The sequence below is a fragment of the Fonsecaea multimorphosa genome, assembly GCF_000836435.1.
Source record: "Fonsecaea multimorphosa CBS 102226 unplaced genomic scaffold supercont1.12, whole genome shotgun sequence".
Taxonomy (NCBI): Eukaryota; Fungi; Ascomycota; class Eurotiomycetes; order Chaetothyriales; family Herpotrichiellaceae; genus Fonsecaea; species Fonsecaea multimorphosa.
In genome coordinates, this window is record NW_015971646.1 from 304,860 (window position 1) to 320,443 (window position 15,584).

Sequence of the window (15,584 nt, forward strand, 5' to 3'; positions counted from 1 at the left end):
CAACCAACTTTAACTGAACGCCAGATCGACCGGCTGCATTCCTGTCACGTTCACCAGGCCTCCGCTTCCGTGCAGGTTGTCGATCTTCAGTAGACCTTATCGGCGCCATGTTCGCAAGCTTGTGGCCTGGGGGAGCCGACTCAGCATTGACAAGGAGCCTTGTACACCATCGAGACTGTTGACCCTAGCTGCGCTTTGCTCCAGAGCAAGGGCTTTTCGAACCATGCAAAGACCCTTGACCCATTTTGAGGCGGTGTGTCGAGAGCAACTCCTTCAGGAATTCACTGCGATCGAAGGAGTCAACTCAAACGGTGCAATTGAAGTCCTAATGCCTTGCACCGAATGATGCAGTGTGCTGGAAGAAACCACCTGTCCTTCAATAGAAGAACCCCGATCTTGATATATATGTTTTGTCTATATAGTGATAGGCATCTGGTATCTGCTTTCCCGTCGATCGCCCTTGAACCAGCCGCCCTCAACGAGGCCGCCGACGCATCGTCTCCAACCGGAGGGAAGAACAGATGTTGTCATCACGCATTTCCATTCGGTGGTCCACGCAAGGTACCAATGGTGCGTGTAAACGAATGCCTCCCCACACCACGAGCTCATTCGAGCTGCTGTTGGTTGGCGGGGAGTGGGCGGGACAAGAGGCTACAAACTAAAGCCAAAGCACCACCCTTCAAACACCCACCCCCCTCCCCTCTGGAGAGCTTTGGCAGCTCGGTTACGGGGACGGAGCTAAAGGGAAAGAGGCTGCGAGCGTGCGCGAACCTTACCACGAAGCAGCTCCCCCAATATCGTGCCCTTCCCACCACGGCTCTTTTTACCCTTTGGTGTCCTTGTTGTTGCGTCGCTAGTCGGCGAATGGCGGCACAGCACGCGGACGCTTCCCTCGTTGCATCATCTGATTCTCCCTTGCTCCACGGCCTCACACACAGCGAAATTTTTACTTGGCTTCTTTTCACCACACATCACTCCTTATCCAGATCGATGTACAGCCTATAGAGTGATTTGCCGGGCCTCTACCCACCTATTCTCCTTTCTATCCGTATACTGGCGCCAGTCGCCTCGTTTTTCTTTGTCAGATCATATTCATCGGTATTGGCGGGGGTTTCCTCTCTCGTGAGTCTATTTCGGTCGCTCGGTTCATCGCCTCCTGTCTCAGCAAAAAGCCATCTTGGGAGACGCGTGGTGTGCCACCTTGCCGCCATCGGAAACACATTTTTCCCGGTCGAAGATCTAGATATCCATTTTGAGCTCCTGGCAAGTCCGAGCCCGATCCGAATTGAAGCCTTACAGCCCGGTTACCCGTCACAAGGGTCTAGCAATCGTCCATCTCTCGGTGCCTCAACCCCACTACATGCCACCAGAGACTGTGTGGTATTTGAGGCTGATCACTCAAGACCCTGAATGACATTGACCCTGTTCGTTGGCATCACTGTCTCGGTCATCGACCCTCACCCCCAAAGTCGACCAGGCCTGAGAAGAAGCTGTCCCTCCTTGAGAGATTCTTGAGCTCTGCATTGAAACACCAAGCTGCGCACAAACACCACCGCTGCGACACGATATCAAAAGCTCATATATTCAATCTATTTATGGTCGGAAATCTGACTCAAGACATTCATTCTAAACTCATCCGACCATTGAGACGTACCACCCGAAGCCTGTTTGAGCGGGTTACCACTCCCTCTACGGTTGAGATCTGCGTTCGCTCCTGCGGAATTCCACATGAGAAACGAGTCAGCGTGTACCGCGATTCATCGTACAGCTTGTGAGGCTTATCGCCCCGATTGACTGTCTCGTCGGTTGAGCACCCGCTCGCCTCGACTTTGCAACAAACCTTGGTGTCAATGAACTACTACCTGTGCTTGAATGACCGATCTCGCACCCCATCTCGAGCGCCTTGGCCTTGAGCAGTACCTCGACGCTTTCATCGGCGAAGGATTCGACACCTGGGAGACTTTGACAGATATTCAAGAGAGTGACTTGTGAGTTTGTCAAGCATACATATCAGGGCGAATTGGTATACTTACTCTGCGTTAGCGACGCTCTTAATGTCAAACTCGGGCATCGCAGGGTGAGTGTGTGGGTGACCTTTGTCTTTGCGAAAAAGTTCGCTGACTGGTTTGGTAAAGAAGCTTCAGCGGGCAATCGCTGAATATCGAGGGGTCTCGTACGAACGCCTTTTTGGCTCTCCTGCCCAGGAAGGACCCTCAGAAAGTAGCAGAGGGTTTGACGCTGGCGCGGGTCCTTCACTGGGTCCTGAACGGCCGTCTGTCCCTCCTCCTGAGACAAAGCGAAAGTACAGGCGTCATCCTAAATCGGACGAGAATGCCCCCGAACGTCCTCCTTCTGCCTATGTGATCTTTTCGAACAAAGTGAGGGAGGAGGTCAAAGACCAAAACCTTTCCTTTACGCAAATAGCCAAACTCGTCGGTGACCGATGGCAAAAATTGGATCCTGCTGGCAAAGAGCCTTTCGAGGCCCAGGCAAGCGCCGCCAAAGAGAAATACAACGTCCAGCTGTCGGCATATCGCAAGACCGAGGAGTACAAGGACTATATGGCTTACCTAGCCGAGTTTAAAGCCAGGCATGGGCAGTCGTCGGAGGCAAAGAGGCCCAAGCTGGAGCAGGAATCCAGCGGAAGCATCATCTCTACAAAATCTGTGGAAGCCAACCCAGAAGGCACAGCGCAGGCGTCTGGTCATTTCCGCGGTGGCTCGATCGGCTCTTCCGCATCTTCACCATTTATTGGCGGCGGGACATTGCAACCCAGTAGTTCCGGAGGGACGATACAACGACCGCCAATGCCCTCGTCGCGGAGCGGGACTCCTCCCTCAGTGCAGCAAGGTCGAGAGTACTTCCGTCCGGGCTTACTCTCAAGTCAGAGTTCGGTCTCTGATGAATCTTCTACAGTCCGGAGTGAAGTACCTGATCCGCTGATGCGGGCAGCTGGTCTCTCGTTGGGTACAGGGTCAGGTACGCCTCCTCTACCAGCACTGCCACCGAGTGCATCGTCAGTGGAGTCTACAGGGTCTCCTGACCCCCTCGCAAGGTCAAGACTATCGTATTTCGTACAGCAGCAGCAGCAACAGCAACAACCACCGCCCCCGCCCCCGCCGATCCCTCCTCCTCCGCCCGCTTTTGGAAGTGTCCCGCATGGATCAAGCTCCATGCCTTATCAGCCCACTCTACCCTCGCCCACGATGCAGGAAACGTCGTGGAGAAGCCGTCCAGCGGATTTTCGAGGTTACCAAGAAATACCGAGGCCTTCCCACGCTCCCATCCACCTCCCTAGTCCAGGTAGAGAACAATTAAGCCCAACTCTGCTCCCCCCCATCTTGGCCCACGAACGGCCTCCCGAATTTCCTCAAGGGCCGGGCTCAAGAAGCATACCGCCCCCTCCTCGAACAGGCTCGATAGGCTCGATAGGCTCGATAGGCTCGATAGGCTCGATAGGTACTACCACTCTTCCGCATCTCGGGCGTGCCATGGACCAGCCTCGACCTGTGGCAACCAATCCTCTACAAATTCGCCAGCCAGGCCACGAAGACAACCGGCCGGGCCTCAATCGGTCGGAGAGCGATGCGGCTACCACGTTAGCTGGACTGGCGACGGGTGTCCCTCCCTCTGACACCACCACCACCAGGCCTCGCACCCAACCACCGCTTCCGCGCCCTCCACGGCGATCTCCGTAGGCAGCCGGCATTCTGCTCTGAACCGCGTCTCGATCTGGACAAGGTGAGCTCGGTCAAGGAGGAGCATGGAGCCTTAACGTGATCTAAGACCTGTTTTGGCGCATTCTGGAGGTTATCATACTACGTTTGCACTTTGGCACGGATATTCTGAAAAGAAAACATAAACGAACGTTTAATACCAGTACATTCCAGCTCGTCTCCGTGTCGAGGACTTGTGCAGTACCTGTTGGATACTCATTACTCCATACTCGCCAGCTTTTACCGCTCAAGATTGTTCTTTTCCCATGCGGCACCATGTCACCTCATTATCCGAGCTTAGGGGATGGAGCGTGCATCTTCAGCTGTGGCATTTCGGCGCCGGCCGATGGGCTTTTGTTCTTCATAGGAGGGGATGTTGCTTGTATTTCTTGAACGCAATCTTGTAGAGACCGTCTGCCCCACCGCCGTATACTCGTAAGTTGTCACAAATGAACCCAGGAAGGTTCAGAAGTACAGGACATGCACTAGATGCTAGATATGATAGGTACGTTGGAACGCTCTGGAAGAGGGCATGGGCTGAACTCGTGTAAGGTGGCTCACGCATCTGGCATGAATGGCGTCCGATCGAGGTTTAATGGCTTTGCCAGATTGAGCCGCATCCGGTCTGATCTGCACCGATATTACCAGTGGATGCCTTCTGCCCGTGTCAAGTCGTATTGACGAGCAGTAAGGTCATTGGACGTTGGCAAGAGAGGAAAGGCTCTGGTAAGAGTAGACTTTGCGTGGGGGCAGGCAACCTGGTCTCTGCAAGGGACGGGAGCGGGACTCGGGGGCGTTTGTTTAGCAACGGTGCGGGCGGTGCTCATTTCGATGGAGGACGAATCGAGAGGCGAGATAAGCAACAAGGCAGGCCTAGTCAGGATTCGTGCAGAATGAGCACCTTGATACCTAGGTACTAGGTAGGAATGAAGGTTGGAAGATGGATGAAACAGCTTGGCCGCTGCGATGGTTTGCTGGACCGTGTGTCCGTCGAGCAGCATGCGTCGGTCTCGTACTGCTAGCGCAGCTGCGCACACAGCCAATCAGCCGCCGCCAGGACACTTTCTTCTTCCAACTTCATCTTAATCGTCCCATCAATACCCTTCAACACCCTTCAACCTCTACCCTCTTCGTCACAGCATGCTCTGCATCAGGAACCGGATTTGCTTCTGTTCAAACAGGCCATCTCCCATGCTCCAGAAGGGGTCCCCATGTTTCATGAAACCTCGCTTTCAATCTCAATCTCCTCCAAAGCGCTAAAGCTAAGACAGTATCGACTCCTTCCACCGCCCGCCGTGATGACTTGCAGTCCAATCGTGCCCCTCGACAGCCTTTCCTCGGCAGATTGGGACTGTCGAAGCTTCGATGCGATGCTTGGTATGCTCTGCCTTCTTCTCGAATCATGGCGACGGTCACCACGGGCTCGCTAGGATCTGGGCCTCGGATGCCTTTGCGACCTTCTCGAAATGTCCTTTCACTCCGTGCCACGTCCGCTCCACGGTCCTTCCAATATCGACGATCTCTCGTGCGTTGGCTCCAGAGTATCATTGTTATGATGCCTATCTTGTTTTCTAGCCAGAATCTACCATGGAAAAGGTGCAGGTAAGTGGGATAGGATCCGCTTTGGATTTGTGATGTTTGCTTTGTGAACTCCACATACAGGTATATAAGTTCTCGTCGACAAGCCCGTCTCGAACGGTTCTCTACCAAGTCAGTCCCTCCATCCGACCAGCAAGACGTCCATTCATTAGCTCGTTTCTGTTCGAAACTTTGTCTCTCTTTATATTCCACACAACATGCTTTCTTTCACAGTTTTGCTGGCAGCTTCCGCCTTGACGAGCGTGACGCTTGCGAAGCCCATCCCTGTCCCACAGGTCGAAACCAAGAAAGGTTTCACCCTTGTGCAGAGTGTTGCAAAGCCATTCCAGGCTGGTCCTGTGCTTTTGCAAAAGACCTACCTCAAATACAATAGTCCCGTCCCCGCCGATGTCAAAGCTGCCGCCGCGGATGGCTCTGTCACTGCCACTCCGGAGCAATACGATGCCGAATACCTTTGCCCTGTCAGCATTGGAGGCCAAACATTGAACCTCGACTTTGATACTGGATCCTCAGATCTGTAAATCCTGCCCCAGGCTCCATATATTTCGGTGGTGGTGATCACTAACCTCCTCTAGGTGGGTCTTCTCGTCCGAATTGTCCAGCTCCGAGCGCTCTGGACACAGCATCTACAATCCGTCTCAGTCCTCGACGGCTAAGCAGCTTAGCGGAGCCACCTGGAAGATCTCCTATGGCGATGGATCGAGCGCGAGCGGCAATGTCTACACTGACACTGTCGACGTTGGTGGCACCACTGTCACTGGACAAGCGGTTGAACTTGCCGAACAGATCAGTTCACAGTTCGAGCAGGACACAGACAGCGACGGCCTGCTTGGTCTGGCATTCAGCTCCATTAACACCGGTCAGTGGAGGCGAGCTATCCGATTTTCGCTGCTAACGTTCGTCCAGTCACACCCCAGCAGCAAACCACCTTCTTCCAGACTGCCATCAACGAAGGAGTTCTTGAGCAAAATGTCTTCACGGCGGACTTGAAGAAGGGCGCCCCTGGTTCGTACGACTTTGGCTTCATTGATAGCAGCAAATACACGGGCGACATCACCTACACACCAGTGGACAACTCGAATGGTTTCTGGGAGATCACCGGTACCGGCTACCAGGTCGGCAATGGGAAATTCCAGTCGGCAAGCATTGATGCCATCGCTGACACTGGCACCACCCTCCTTCTTATGGATGATGACATTGTTTCCGCCTACTACGACCAGGTTGACGGTGCCGAGTACGACAACTCCCAGGGCGGTTACACTTTCGACTGTTCTGCTGATCTACCCGACTTCGCTGTCGGTATCGGCAGCTATCACGCTGTCATTCCAGGGTCGTTCATGAACTACTCCCCTGTTTCCGACGGTTCTTCCAGTAAGTCGACCCCCTTCAGGAACCTGGTTGGTTTCAGCGCGCTGACGAATTTTCCGCTGTAGCTTGTTTCGGTGGGCTTCAGAGCAACGAGGGCATCGGCCAGTCTATTTATGGTGATATTTTCCTCAAGGCCGTGTTCGCTGTGTTTGATAACGACAACCTGCAATTTGGCGTTGCGGCGAAGGACCTCTCAAGTTGAAAGGAGTCGTTGATGGATTCGGACTTGGTGGGAAATGCTGCAGATTGGTGTCAGAGTCCGGAGAATACGCTGGTTTATTTTATGATCTGGGGAATTCCATATACGAGGGGTTTATTGAGCATTGTGAGAGAGGTTTCATAATGGGAAAGCGCTGTACACACCTAGGTACGCAAGGGTATCGGCTCCTCTGTATCTGGCGAGTTGGTACCTGGCGAGGCTAGGATACTTTATGCTTTGATTTCTGAGTCGAGTGTCAAGAGTGCCAGTGTGTACGAGTACCTACCTAGGTACCTAATGGTCAGCGCTGGCAATTGACGTCACTTATTTAGAACCTGGACTTGGCCTCCAATAATCAAGTCACAGCCGCGTTGCACTCGCCGTGGATACACACATTATTGCTTGCAACCTCCCGGCAGACTCCTATTCGAGCTCGTTGTGCTTACACGTGGACTGGGACCTTTACACATGTGTTGATTGATGCTTCGGCGCGGCCATTCGGATTTTGCCTGGTTCCGTGAACGCGCTCAATCGCTTCAGAGCGACTCACTCTCCGCCTACACGGAAATGGCTGCGACCGCAGTACAGGGACACGGGCAACTGAATCCGGAGCCGTCCCAGCCAGAGGAACGTGCTGAGAATGAGCTTCCTCCAAAGTCCTACGCAGATGCCGTTACGAGTGGTCCGAATGGCGAAGTCCGCAGCCACGATGGAGATGAACACGCTGCGGTGAATGGATCTGTCCAACCGGCAGTCAATGGTCAAAACAACCGACAGCAACCAGACGAAGGAAAGGTCCTTTATGAGAAGCATGTGAATGGTAGTGGAGAGACCTTGACAAGCATCAAGCCCAGCGACGGCTATGAAGATTCCCTCAAGCACAATGGAGAGACTGCGCCGCGAGAGAGGAAACGCAATCGGCCACCTAAGCGCCAGGATGAGCTTGCAAGTGGCCGAAAGGCTGGCGCCGGCTGGCAGACTTCTGCGTATGCATCTTCTCGAAGTCTGCTATCGTGGGCTAACTGTCTCGCAATAGGATACGGTGGGCACCTCTCAACGTGCCATTACAGCGGAGGCTTCAAACTCTAGCCGTCCTGTGGCACACTACCACCATCCCTCTGTTGATCTCCCTCTTCTTCCTCCTCTGCGCAATCCCTCTTACCTGGCCCCTCCTTATCCCGTACCTCATCTACACCCTCGTCATCAGTGAGGATGCCACCAATGGGACCCTTTCGAGAAGATCACAGTGGATGCGTGGCTCGAAATTCTGGTCCCTGTTCGCATCCTACTTCCCCGCTCGCTTGCATCGCACCGTCGAGCTCGAGCCAACGAGGAAATACATCTTTGGATACCATCCGCACGGAATCATCTCCCACGGCGCCTTTGCTGCGTTTGCCACGGAGGCTTTGGGCTTTTCGGACCTCTACCCTGGCATCACGAATACCTTGTTGACCCTCGACACAAATTTCCGAGTTCCGTTCTATCGAGACTATGCCTTGGCCATGGGCTTGGCTTCGGTATCGCGCGAATCCATCGAGAACATCCTGTGCAAAGGAGGATTGAATGGTGAAGGCATGGGTCGGGCCGTTACAATTGTTATTGGTGGTGCCCGCGAATCTCTCGATGCGAAGCCTCATTCGCTCCGCCTGGTCCTGAGAAGCAGAAAGGGTTTCGTTAAACTAGCGATACGCACTGGTGCCGACCTCGTCCCCGTTCTCGCGTTTGGCGAAAACGAGCTCTACGACCAAATCGATAGTGTCGAACATCCTTGGATCCACAAATCCCAAATGCTGGTTAAAAAGTTTATGGGATTCACCATCCCACTATTCCACGCGAGAGGAATCTTCAACTACGACGTCGGATTACTGCCATACAGGAGGGCAGTCAACGTGGTGGTGGGAAGACCGATCCGGGTCGTGCAACAGGGGTCCAAGGATAACAACGTCGACGAAAAGTATCTGGATCAGGTGCACAAGGAGTATGTGGCCGAATTGGTTAGGCTGTGGGATGGATACAAGGACCTTTTTGCGCAGGATCGACAAGGTGAGTTGGAAATTGTGGACTAGACAGAAAACAGAACCACTGGATCGGTGGTTCTATTCTGAGCAGCATGAAGAGAAGTGTTGACGGTGAACAACGATTCTATTACCTCTGGGACAATCTTTATCCGTGGAGTAATGATTCTTTTATGAGTGTATCTTTAGCAGTAGCTCGAAAACGTCAGAAAGACAAGAGCGGAAGGCACCTGAAGTGGTGGATGACACTAGAATGTATAAAACCGAAGTTGTAGGAATAATTGAAAGAGGATCGGATTGCAACAGAATACCTAGTAACAACCTACCTAGGTATCTTGGTAGTTGACTGATTGATGCCTGTTGTTTTTCGGTGTCGATGCGTGCTTATGTCGTTTCTCACTCCGCTGTATCCTCGGTCGAGTATATCTTTTTCCCACACAGGCACTTTCCAGTTTCTCTGGAGACCCTCGTCTCAAGCCCGCACGCTTCCCACCAGCTTTATTTCATTCCCAGCCGCACCTCTCTCCTCGACACCTCGTGATCATTTCACCGGCTCACCGGCTTTTTCACACAGTTTATCGTGTTGTCAATCAATGTCTTCGAAACGCGGCAAGAGGATCTCCATGCCGGCTCGGCTCAACAGGGACGAAGAGAGTGACGGAGACATGGAGATGGAGGTCGAGGTCGAGGTCGACGGCACGAGCACGAGTAGCAATCAGTTGAACTTGAAGAGGAGTGAGGAGAGTTTGAGGAAGAGTATGGCTATTGATGTACGTGAGTATGGTTCTCGAGAGAGAAGGACTTGTTTTTTTTTTTTCATTTTCTTGTGTTCTTTGCATTTTGGCATACAAATGACCCTCACTCGCCGATACCAGTGTGCCTCTTCTAGCATGCCGCGAAGAGACTCTGCCAATACTGACTCCACCTTCCCCCAGGTTGGCCTCCGCAAAGGACAAAGACAGCAACGTCTGGAGCAGGAGTTTGAGGCCCGGTTTCAGGAGCTCAACGCCCAGGTTGACGGGAGGGTGGAGAGGCACCAGCAGGACATGTGAGTCTTCCCTGAGAGAATCTGTCTCTCCTTTCGTGGGTTGTTACAATCCCCTCCTGACTGTTTTGGCCTTCGCGCCCACAGGAGGCGGTATCGAGACGACTTCCTGACCAGACTGCTCGCGTTAACCGAGAGGAAGGCAGATGTTGAGAGACGGATCATTCACGCAGTTCAAGAGCTCGGCAGGGCGCATGAAATGATCAAGCAAGAGTTTGAAGCCATTCTGCAAGGCCGGTCGGCGGATGTTTGTGAGGCCATGAACACCCTGCGCGAAGTCGAGAAGGCGAGTACGAGGCCGAATTGAGGCGGTTATTCTTCCAGAGCAAACAAGACCTTTATAAAGAGACTACAACCTCGACAGCCGACATAAATCTCCCCTTGCTGCGCCTCTTTCTCGAGATCCGACTCGGTCACGGTATAGCCTTGTTCGTCACCACAACGGCAGCTCTTGGACCAGATACCCTGCGACTCGTCGAACTTGAGGTCTTCGAGGTCATAGATCTCTACTCCAATGTGTGTGCCTTTCTCGCCCCCCTCATTATTCCCGCCAAAACTGACGGCGGGGTTCAGGGTACGATCATATTCTGCGCGTCTTTTAGAGTCGGATAGGACTTCATATGCGACAACGATGTCATCGATGGAGTAGACGGGCGTGGGTGTTGAAGCACCATTGCTCTGCAGAGTTCTTAGGGAGACGTTCTTGGTGGTGCTGGGAGCTTTGTCTGGGTGATGGATGAGTAAAGCACGGCGGTAGGCGGCCTTGATGTCGTCCTTTGATAGACGATGGAACTGTTCGGGACGGCGAGGAAGTTGGAGGACATCGTAGTGGGTGTGGGTGATTGTTCTTGATCTTGCTTGGCCTGCACCTGTGCTGGACATCAAGGACCTCTTTCACACATGCAGCTCTCGGTCAGTGTGTGATAAGGACTCAATACCGAGTACATGGGAAGAGATCCTGGCTGCAGATCCCCGCAACGCCAGCAACGCCAGCAACGCCACTCGGGCCTGACTAGCCCTTGGCGGTCGATCATCCTCCTGCTGTCATTCCCAGTAACAACTCCGTACACTCCGCACACTGCCTTAACTGCTCGACTGGATGGTCCTTGTTTCTCGGTTCTGCTTCGCCTTGGGCTGACAATGCAGCCAGGCCGCAAAACAAAACAAGCATCAGACCATGTTCTACTGGCAGATCATCCGTCGCGCTGAACCCTTTCAGTCGGTGGAGATGCCTTTGAAGCATCTGTTTGGCTTCGCTTACTGAACTCCGTGTCTTGCTGCTGGTTTGGCTGCGTGGAGTTTCGACGTCATTGTCAAATCCTCCGACTTCGTTCTTCCCCAATGCCTGTGCCTTGATTCACCGTTGGTCGTCGTAGCATTTGCGGAGTGATATGATGTGAATATTTTACAGAGCCTTCTGGGCCTTGTTTATTGTTTTGGTGTCTTGGTGCTGAGACCGGTTCTCACTACACCTTGTCCATCACCTCTAGGTAGGCAGAGTTCTTTAGCATTCCCTTAGCTCTCGTCAACAGACCCCTCTCTGTCTCTGTGTCTCTTATGGGCAAACATGTCTTCGGCGGACGACTTCGACCCAGAGTCCCAGCGCAGAACCTACCAGGCCCCTCACTCTGCGCGCCATCCTATTCCTACCATCCAGAAATACAGAGCCGAGCGGAGCGAGTTGAACAACCAGCAGCAACAAGCCGAACAGGCCCAGCATGACGAGACCGATGACTCGACCGTCAAAAGAGCATACCATGCCGCCAAGGGTATTTTGAAGGGCGAGGAGGAAGGGCCCAAATCGAGCCACGATCCCTACAGGTCTCAAAATCGGAACATCCAGACCCCCGGACAGCAGCCACGTGGAAGAGACGGGCAGGAAGAAGAGCAGGGTCGTCGAGAAGAAGAGGACCGACAACCGCAACAACAAGAAAAAGACCGGGATGCAGGGGACACCAAGACAGACCAACCAGGTCAATCGGCTACCGAGGCCGTCGCGGGCCACCATGACCCTCGCCAAAAGAGAAAGGACATGAAACACAAGAAGCGCAGTGATGGCGGTAGAGAAGTGACAGACCCCGTGACTCACTTGCCCATCATCATTCGAGACTCGACACGCAAGGATCTCAAGGCCGCCGAGGAGAACATCCCCGCCACAGGAACCAATTTTCGAACCAAAACGGGAGTCGATGGCATGAAGAAATCGGGCCAAGAACTTGACAAGGAGCGCGCCGAGGTCCAGGATAGCCTGGACGGTATGCAAAAGTTGTTCCCGCCTCCGAAGTTTGATGACTTGAAGAATGAGCTGGCCAGGACATATGAGCGTGCCATCACGATAGGCCTTGTGAGCGTTCTGGGGCTACTGTCACTGGGCGAGGTCGTTAGCCGAGTCTTCGGTGTGAGTCTTTACGAAAAGGGGTCATCTTTGCAGTCGAGGCTTCTTGGTGCTGCGGTCGCCATCTTCATACCAGGCGTCATCGCGGCCGTCGTGATACTGCAGATCAGGGACTGGCTCGGGAAAAAGGTGGAAGCAATCTGCAAGGACGAGGTCTGGGATGCCGCACGCCAGGAAGAACTTCACACCACTCAGGCTGAAGATGCCATCCCAGAATCGGTCGCCTGGTTGAACAACCTCTTGTCCGCTGTGTGGCCCCTTGTCAATCCAGACCTGTTCACTTCCATTTCTGACATGTTGGAGGATGTCATGCAGGCATCTCTTCCGAAGGTGGTGCGGATGGTCAGCGTCGATGATTTGGGCCAAGGCAGTGAAGCCTTTCGCATTCTAGGAATCAATTGGTTACCCACAGGCGCCGCGAGTCAATCTGTTGGCGCAGATGGGAAACTCAGGGAAGCTGGAGACGGAAGCGAAAATGATCGGACAGCGTCCGGGGAGGGAGAAGTTGAGAGTAGCGCTGGCGGCGAGGATCAGAGCAAGTCGGAGGACAGTCACCAAAACAACCAGCAAAAGGAGCAGGATGAGCAGGCCATCCGGGAGGGCATGGAGGCTGAACAGGGCGACTTTGTCAACATGGAGCTCGCGTTCGCCTATCGAGCCCGATCTTCCGGCAAGTCTCTGCAAGCAAAAGCAAAGAACGCCCATCTCTACCTCAAATTCTACCTGCCAGGAGGTATCGCCGTCCCCGTTTGGGTAGAGCTGCGCGGGATCATTGGCACAATGCGTCTTCGTCTACAGCTCACTCCTGATCCTCCGTTCTTCAGCCTCTGCACTTTGACGTTCATGGGACAGCCGCAGGCGGATCTGTCCTGTGTGCCGTTATCGCGCCACGCACTCAACCTGATGGATGTGCCTCTCATTTCGTCGTTTGTCCAGTCCTCGATCGACGCGGCGCTGGCCGAGTATGTGGCGCCCAAGAGTCTGACGCTTGACCTGAAAGACATGCTCGTGGGTGACGATTTCAAGAAGGACACGGTCACTAGGGGAGTCGTCCTGATCTTCATCGAGTCTGCCAAGGGTTTCAAGCAAGGTGATGGAGGCATCGGTCCGATGGATGGGTCGAGCGACGCATACATGACCGTTTCTTGGGGCAAGTTTGGCAAGCCTGTTGCCTCGACGAGGATCATTGTCGACGATCAAGCACCGAACTGGTCGGAGTGGTCGCATATTCTGGTCACGCCTGAAGAGCTCAATGCAGATGAGAAGCTTCGACTTCAGCTCTGGGATTCGGACAAATATACCGCAGACGATGACCTTGGTCGCGTAGAGGTGGATCTTCGTGAACTCATGCATAGCGAAAAGACGAAGAACAGAATGTGTGAGCGTGAAGATCGCTTCGTGGGTGAAGAGCCCGAAGAAAAGATGCCAGGTACCCTCAAGTGGCGAGTGGGTTATTTCACCAAAACCAAAATCACAGAAGAGCAACTCGCCAAACAGACTGCGGATCCAAATGTCCGCACGATAGAGGAATTGAGGAAGCAAGTGGGCGAGACGGCAGAGCGAAAGCTGCGAGAGGCCACGGCGCATGACGAGAGCAAGGAAATTAAACAGCAGAAAGAAGAGGATTACAAGGAACGTGAAGACGCCTTGATCATCTCCAGTCCTCCACCGGACGACTATGTCAGCGGGATATTCAGCATTCAAATCCACAACATCACCGGATTGGAGGTGGAGTCCTTGCAGAAGCGAGAGAAGAACACGGGCAACGATAACCGCGAAGACGAGGCCGAGCAGAATGACGACCTGCCCAGTAGCTACGCGACCATTATCCTCAACCATCAGAAGATCTATCGCACGAGAACCAAGCCGAAGAATGCGAAGCCATTTTTCAATGCTGGCACGGAACGATTCGTCCCCGACTGGAAGGCCGCAGAAGTCATGATTTCTGTCCGCGATGATCGTGAACGCGAAGACGATGCCCTGCTCGGGATAGTCTACCTCCCTTTGCGGAGGGTCTTTAAGGAAAGGAGCCAAGTCATGCAGACTTATCCTCTTGTTGGTGGTATAGGGTACGGTCGTGCACGCATCAGCATGGTTTGGCGCAGTGTGGAATTGAAACTGCCGAAAGAATTGCTCGGCTGGAATTTTGGGACCCTGGAGGTCAAATGCCCCGTCAGAGCAAAGGGGGGGAAAGAGAACACGACGGAAGGCAGATCATTCACCCAGCAACGCATAAAGCTGAGAACCAACATGATGAGAGCCAAGATGTACCCCACCGGCTCGGGTGACGATGGCGAATGGACACCCAAAGGCGACAAAGAGTCTGTCTTCCTTGCTGTGCGCAAACGCTATTCGAGCGCGTTGATCATCGAATGCCGCAAATCTCGCCTTGGCCCTGACTCCACTCCTGCTTTGGGGGTCTTTTGGCTCAAGGACATCCCAGACGAGGAAGAGAAAACCATTGTAGTCAAGCTTTGGAAGGGCAGCAAAGAGGCCGCGCATCGCGCTACCACGAGTTACGGGTATTCCGGGTTGGAAGAAAACGAGCAACCGCTCGGCGAGTTGGAGCTCACGGTCAAATTCTGGAGAGGGCTCAGCGGGTATCACAAGAGCTACGCGAAGAAAGCTCGCAATGCGGATTTGAGGCAGGTGATGGAGGTGTTGGACACGGCGAATGATGAAGGACAGGTCGATCAGTACGAAGACGAATATAAAGGAGAAGGAGAAATCGACGGCGACGAGGACGGTGATAGCACAGACGACGACAACAAAAACGAGTCGTCAAGCAAAAAGGACAAATCTCGCCGCAAGCTCCGCACACACGCCAACGACGACTCATCCGCCTCGGACTCGGACTCCGGCACGGCGTCCTCAACGTCCAAGAATCCACTTCTCAACGGGCCCGCACGCCTGGTATCGAAGCCCCTCGGGGCTGTGGGCTCCACGGCCGCCAAGGTTCTGGACGTCGACGGCCACAATGACCCGGACGACGGGTCTCGCGGCGTAAGGGCGCAGGTGCGCGATTACAAGGACCATCACCGCGAGTTGCATAGGAAGCACAGAGGGATTATGCAGTGGAGGGGAGCGAGGACGGTGGACTGGATGGTCGGCAAGGTCAAAAGGATGGAGGGGGGTGTGGAGAGGGTTTTTGAGAGGGATAAAGATGGGCGTGGTGGTGATGGTGTTGAGACTGAGGTGTGATCATGGGTATTTAAGTTTGGGCATTTTGGGGGTCTGTGGCTTTTAT

At 53.7% G+C, this 15,584-nt stretch overlaps 6 protein-coding genes across 6 annotated transcripts; 5 read left to right on the forward strand and 1 right to left on the reverse strand.

Moving 5' to 3' along the window:
• Positions 1-1,872: 1,872 nt before the first annotated feature.
• On the forward strand, positions 1,873-3,698 carry Z520_06473 (uncharacterized protein; the record flags this gene model as incomplete). Its single annotated transcript, XM_016776973.1, has 3 exons — positions 1,873-1,988; positions 2,044-2,077; positions 2,136-3,698. 3 exons carry the CDS (start codon positions 1,873-1,875, stop codon positions 3,696-3,698), a joined length of 1,713 nt encoding a protein of 570 aa, XP_016631818.1.
• A 1,814-nt stretch (positions 3,699-5,512) lies between these two features.
• Positions 5,513-6,885, forward strand: Z520_06474 (uncharacterized protein; the record flags this gene model as incomplete). Its single annotated transcript, XM_016776974.1, has 4 exons — positions 5,513-5,832; positions 5,891-6,174; positions 6,222-6,686; positions 6,749-6,885. The coding sequence occupies 4 exons, from the start codon at positions 5,513-5,515 to the stop codon at positions 6,883-6,885; spliced, it is 1,206 nt and encodes a 401-aa protein (XP_016631819.1).
• Positions 6,886-7,449: 564 nt separating this feature from the next.
• On the forward strand, positions 7,450-8,948 carry Z520_06475 (uncharacterized protein; the record flags this gene model as incomplete). Its single annotated transcript, XM_016776975.1, has 2 exons — positions 7,450-7,868; positions 7,919-8,948. The coding sequence occupies 2 exons, from the start codon at positions 7,450-7,452 to the stop codon at positions 8,946-8,948; spliced, it is 1,449 nt and encodes a 482-aa protein (XP_016631820.1).
• Positions 8,949-9,490: 542 nt separating this feature from the next.
• Z520_06476 (uncharacterized protein) lies at positions 9,491-10,249 on the forward strand (the record flags this gene model as incomplete). The annotated part of the gene is made up of 3 exons (XM_016776976.1): positions 9,491-9,667; positions 9,833-9,945; positions 10,030-10,249. 3 exons carry the CDS (start codon positions 9,491-9,493, stop codon positions 10,247-10,249), a joined length of 510 nt encoding a protein of 169 aa, XP_016631821.1.
• Positions 10,250-10,254: 5 nt separating this feature from the next.
• Positions 10,255-10,824, reverse strand: Z520_06477 (uncharacterized protein; the record flags this gene model as incomplete). The annotated part of the gene is made up of 1 exon (XM_016776977.1): positions 10,255-10,824. The coding sequence occupies one exon, from the start codon at positions 10,822-10,824 to the stop codon at positions 10,255-10,257; it is 570 nt and encodes a 189-aa protein (XP_016631822.1).
• Positions 10,825-11,509: 685 nt separating this feature from the next.
• Positions 11,510-15,538, forward strand: Z520_06478 (uncharacterized protein; the record flags this gene model as incomplete). Its single annotated transcript, XM_016776978.1, has 1 exon — positions 11,510-15,538. One exon carries the CDS (start codon positions 11,510-11,512, stop codon positions 15,536-15,538), a length of 4,029 nt encoding a protein of 1,342 aa, XP_016631823.1.
• Between the last annotated feature and the right edge of the window lie 46 nt (positions 15,539-15,584).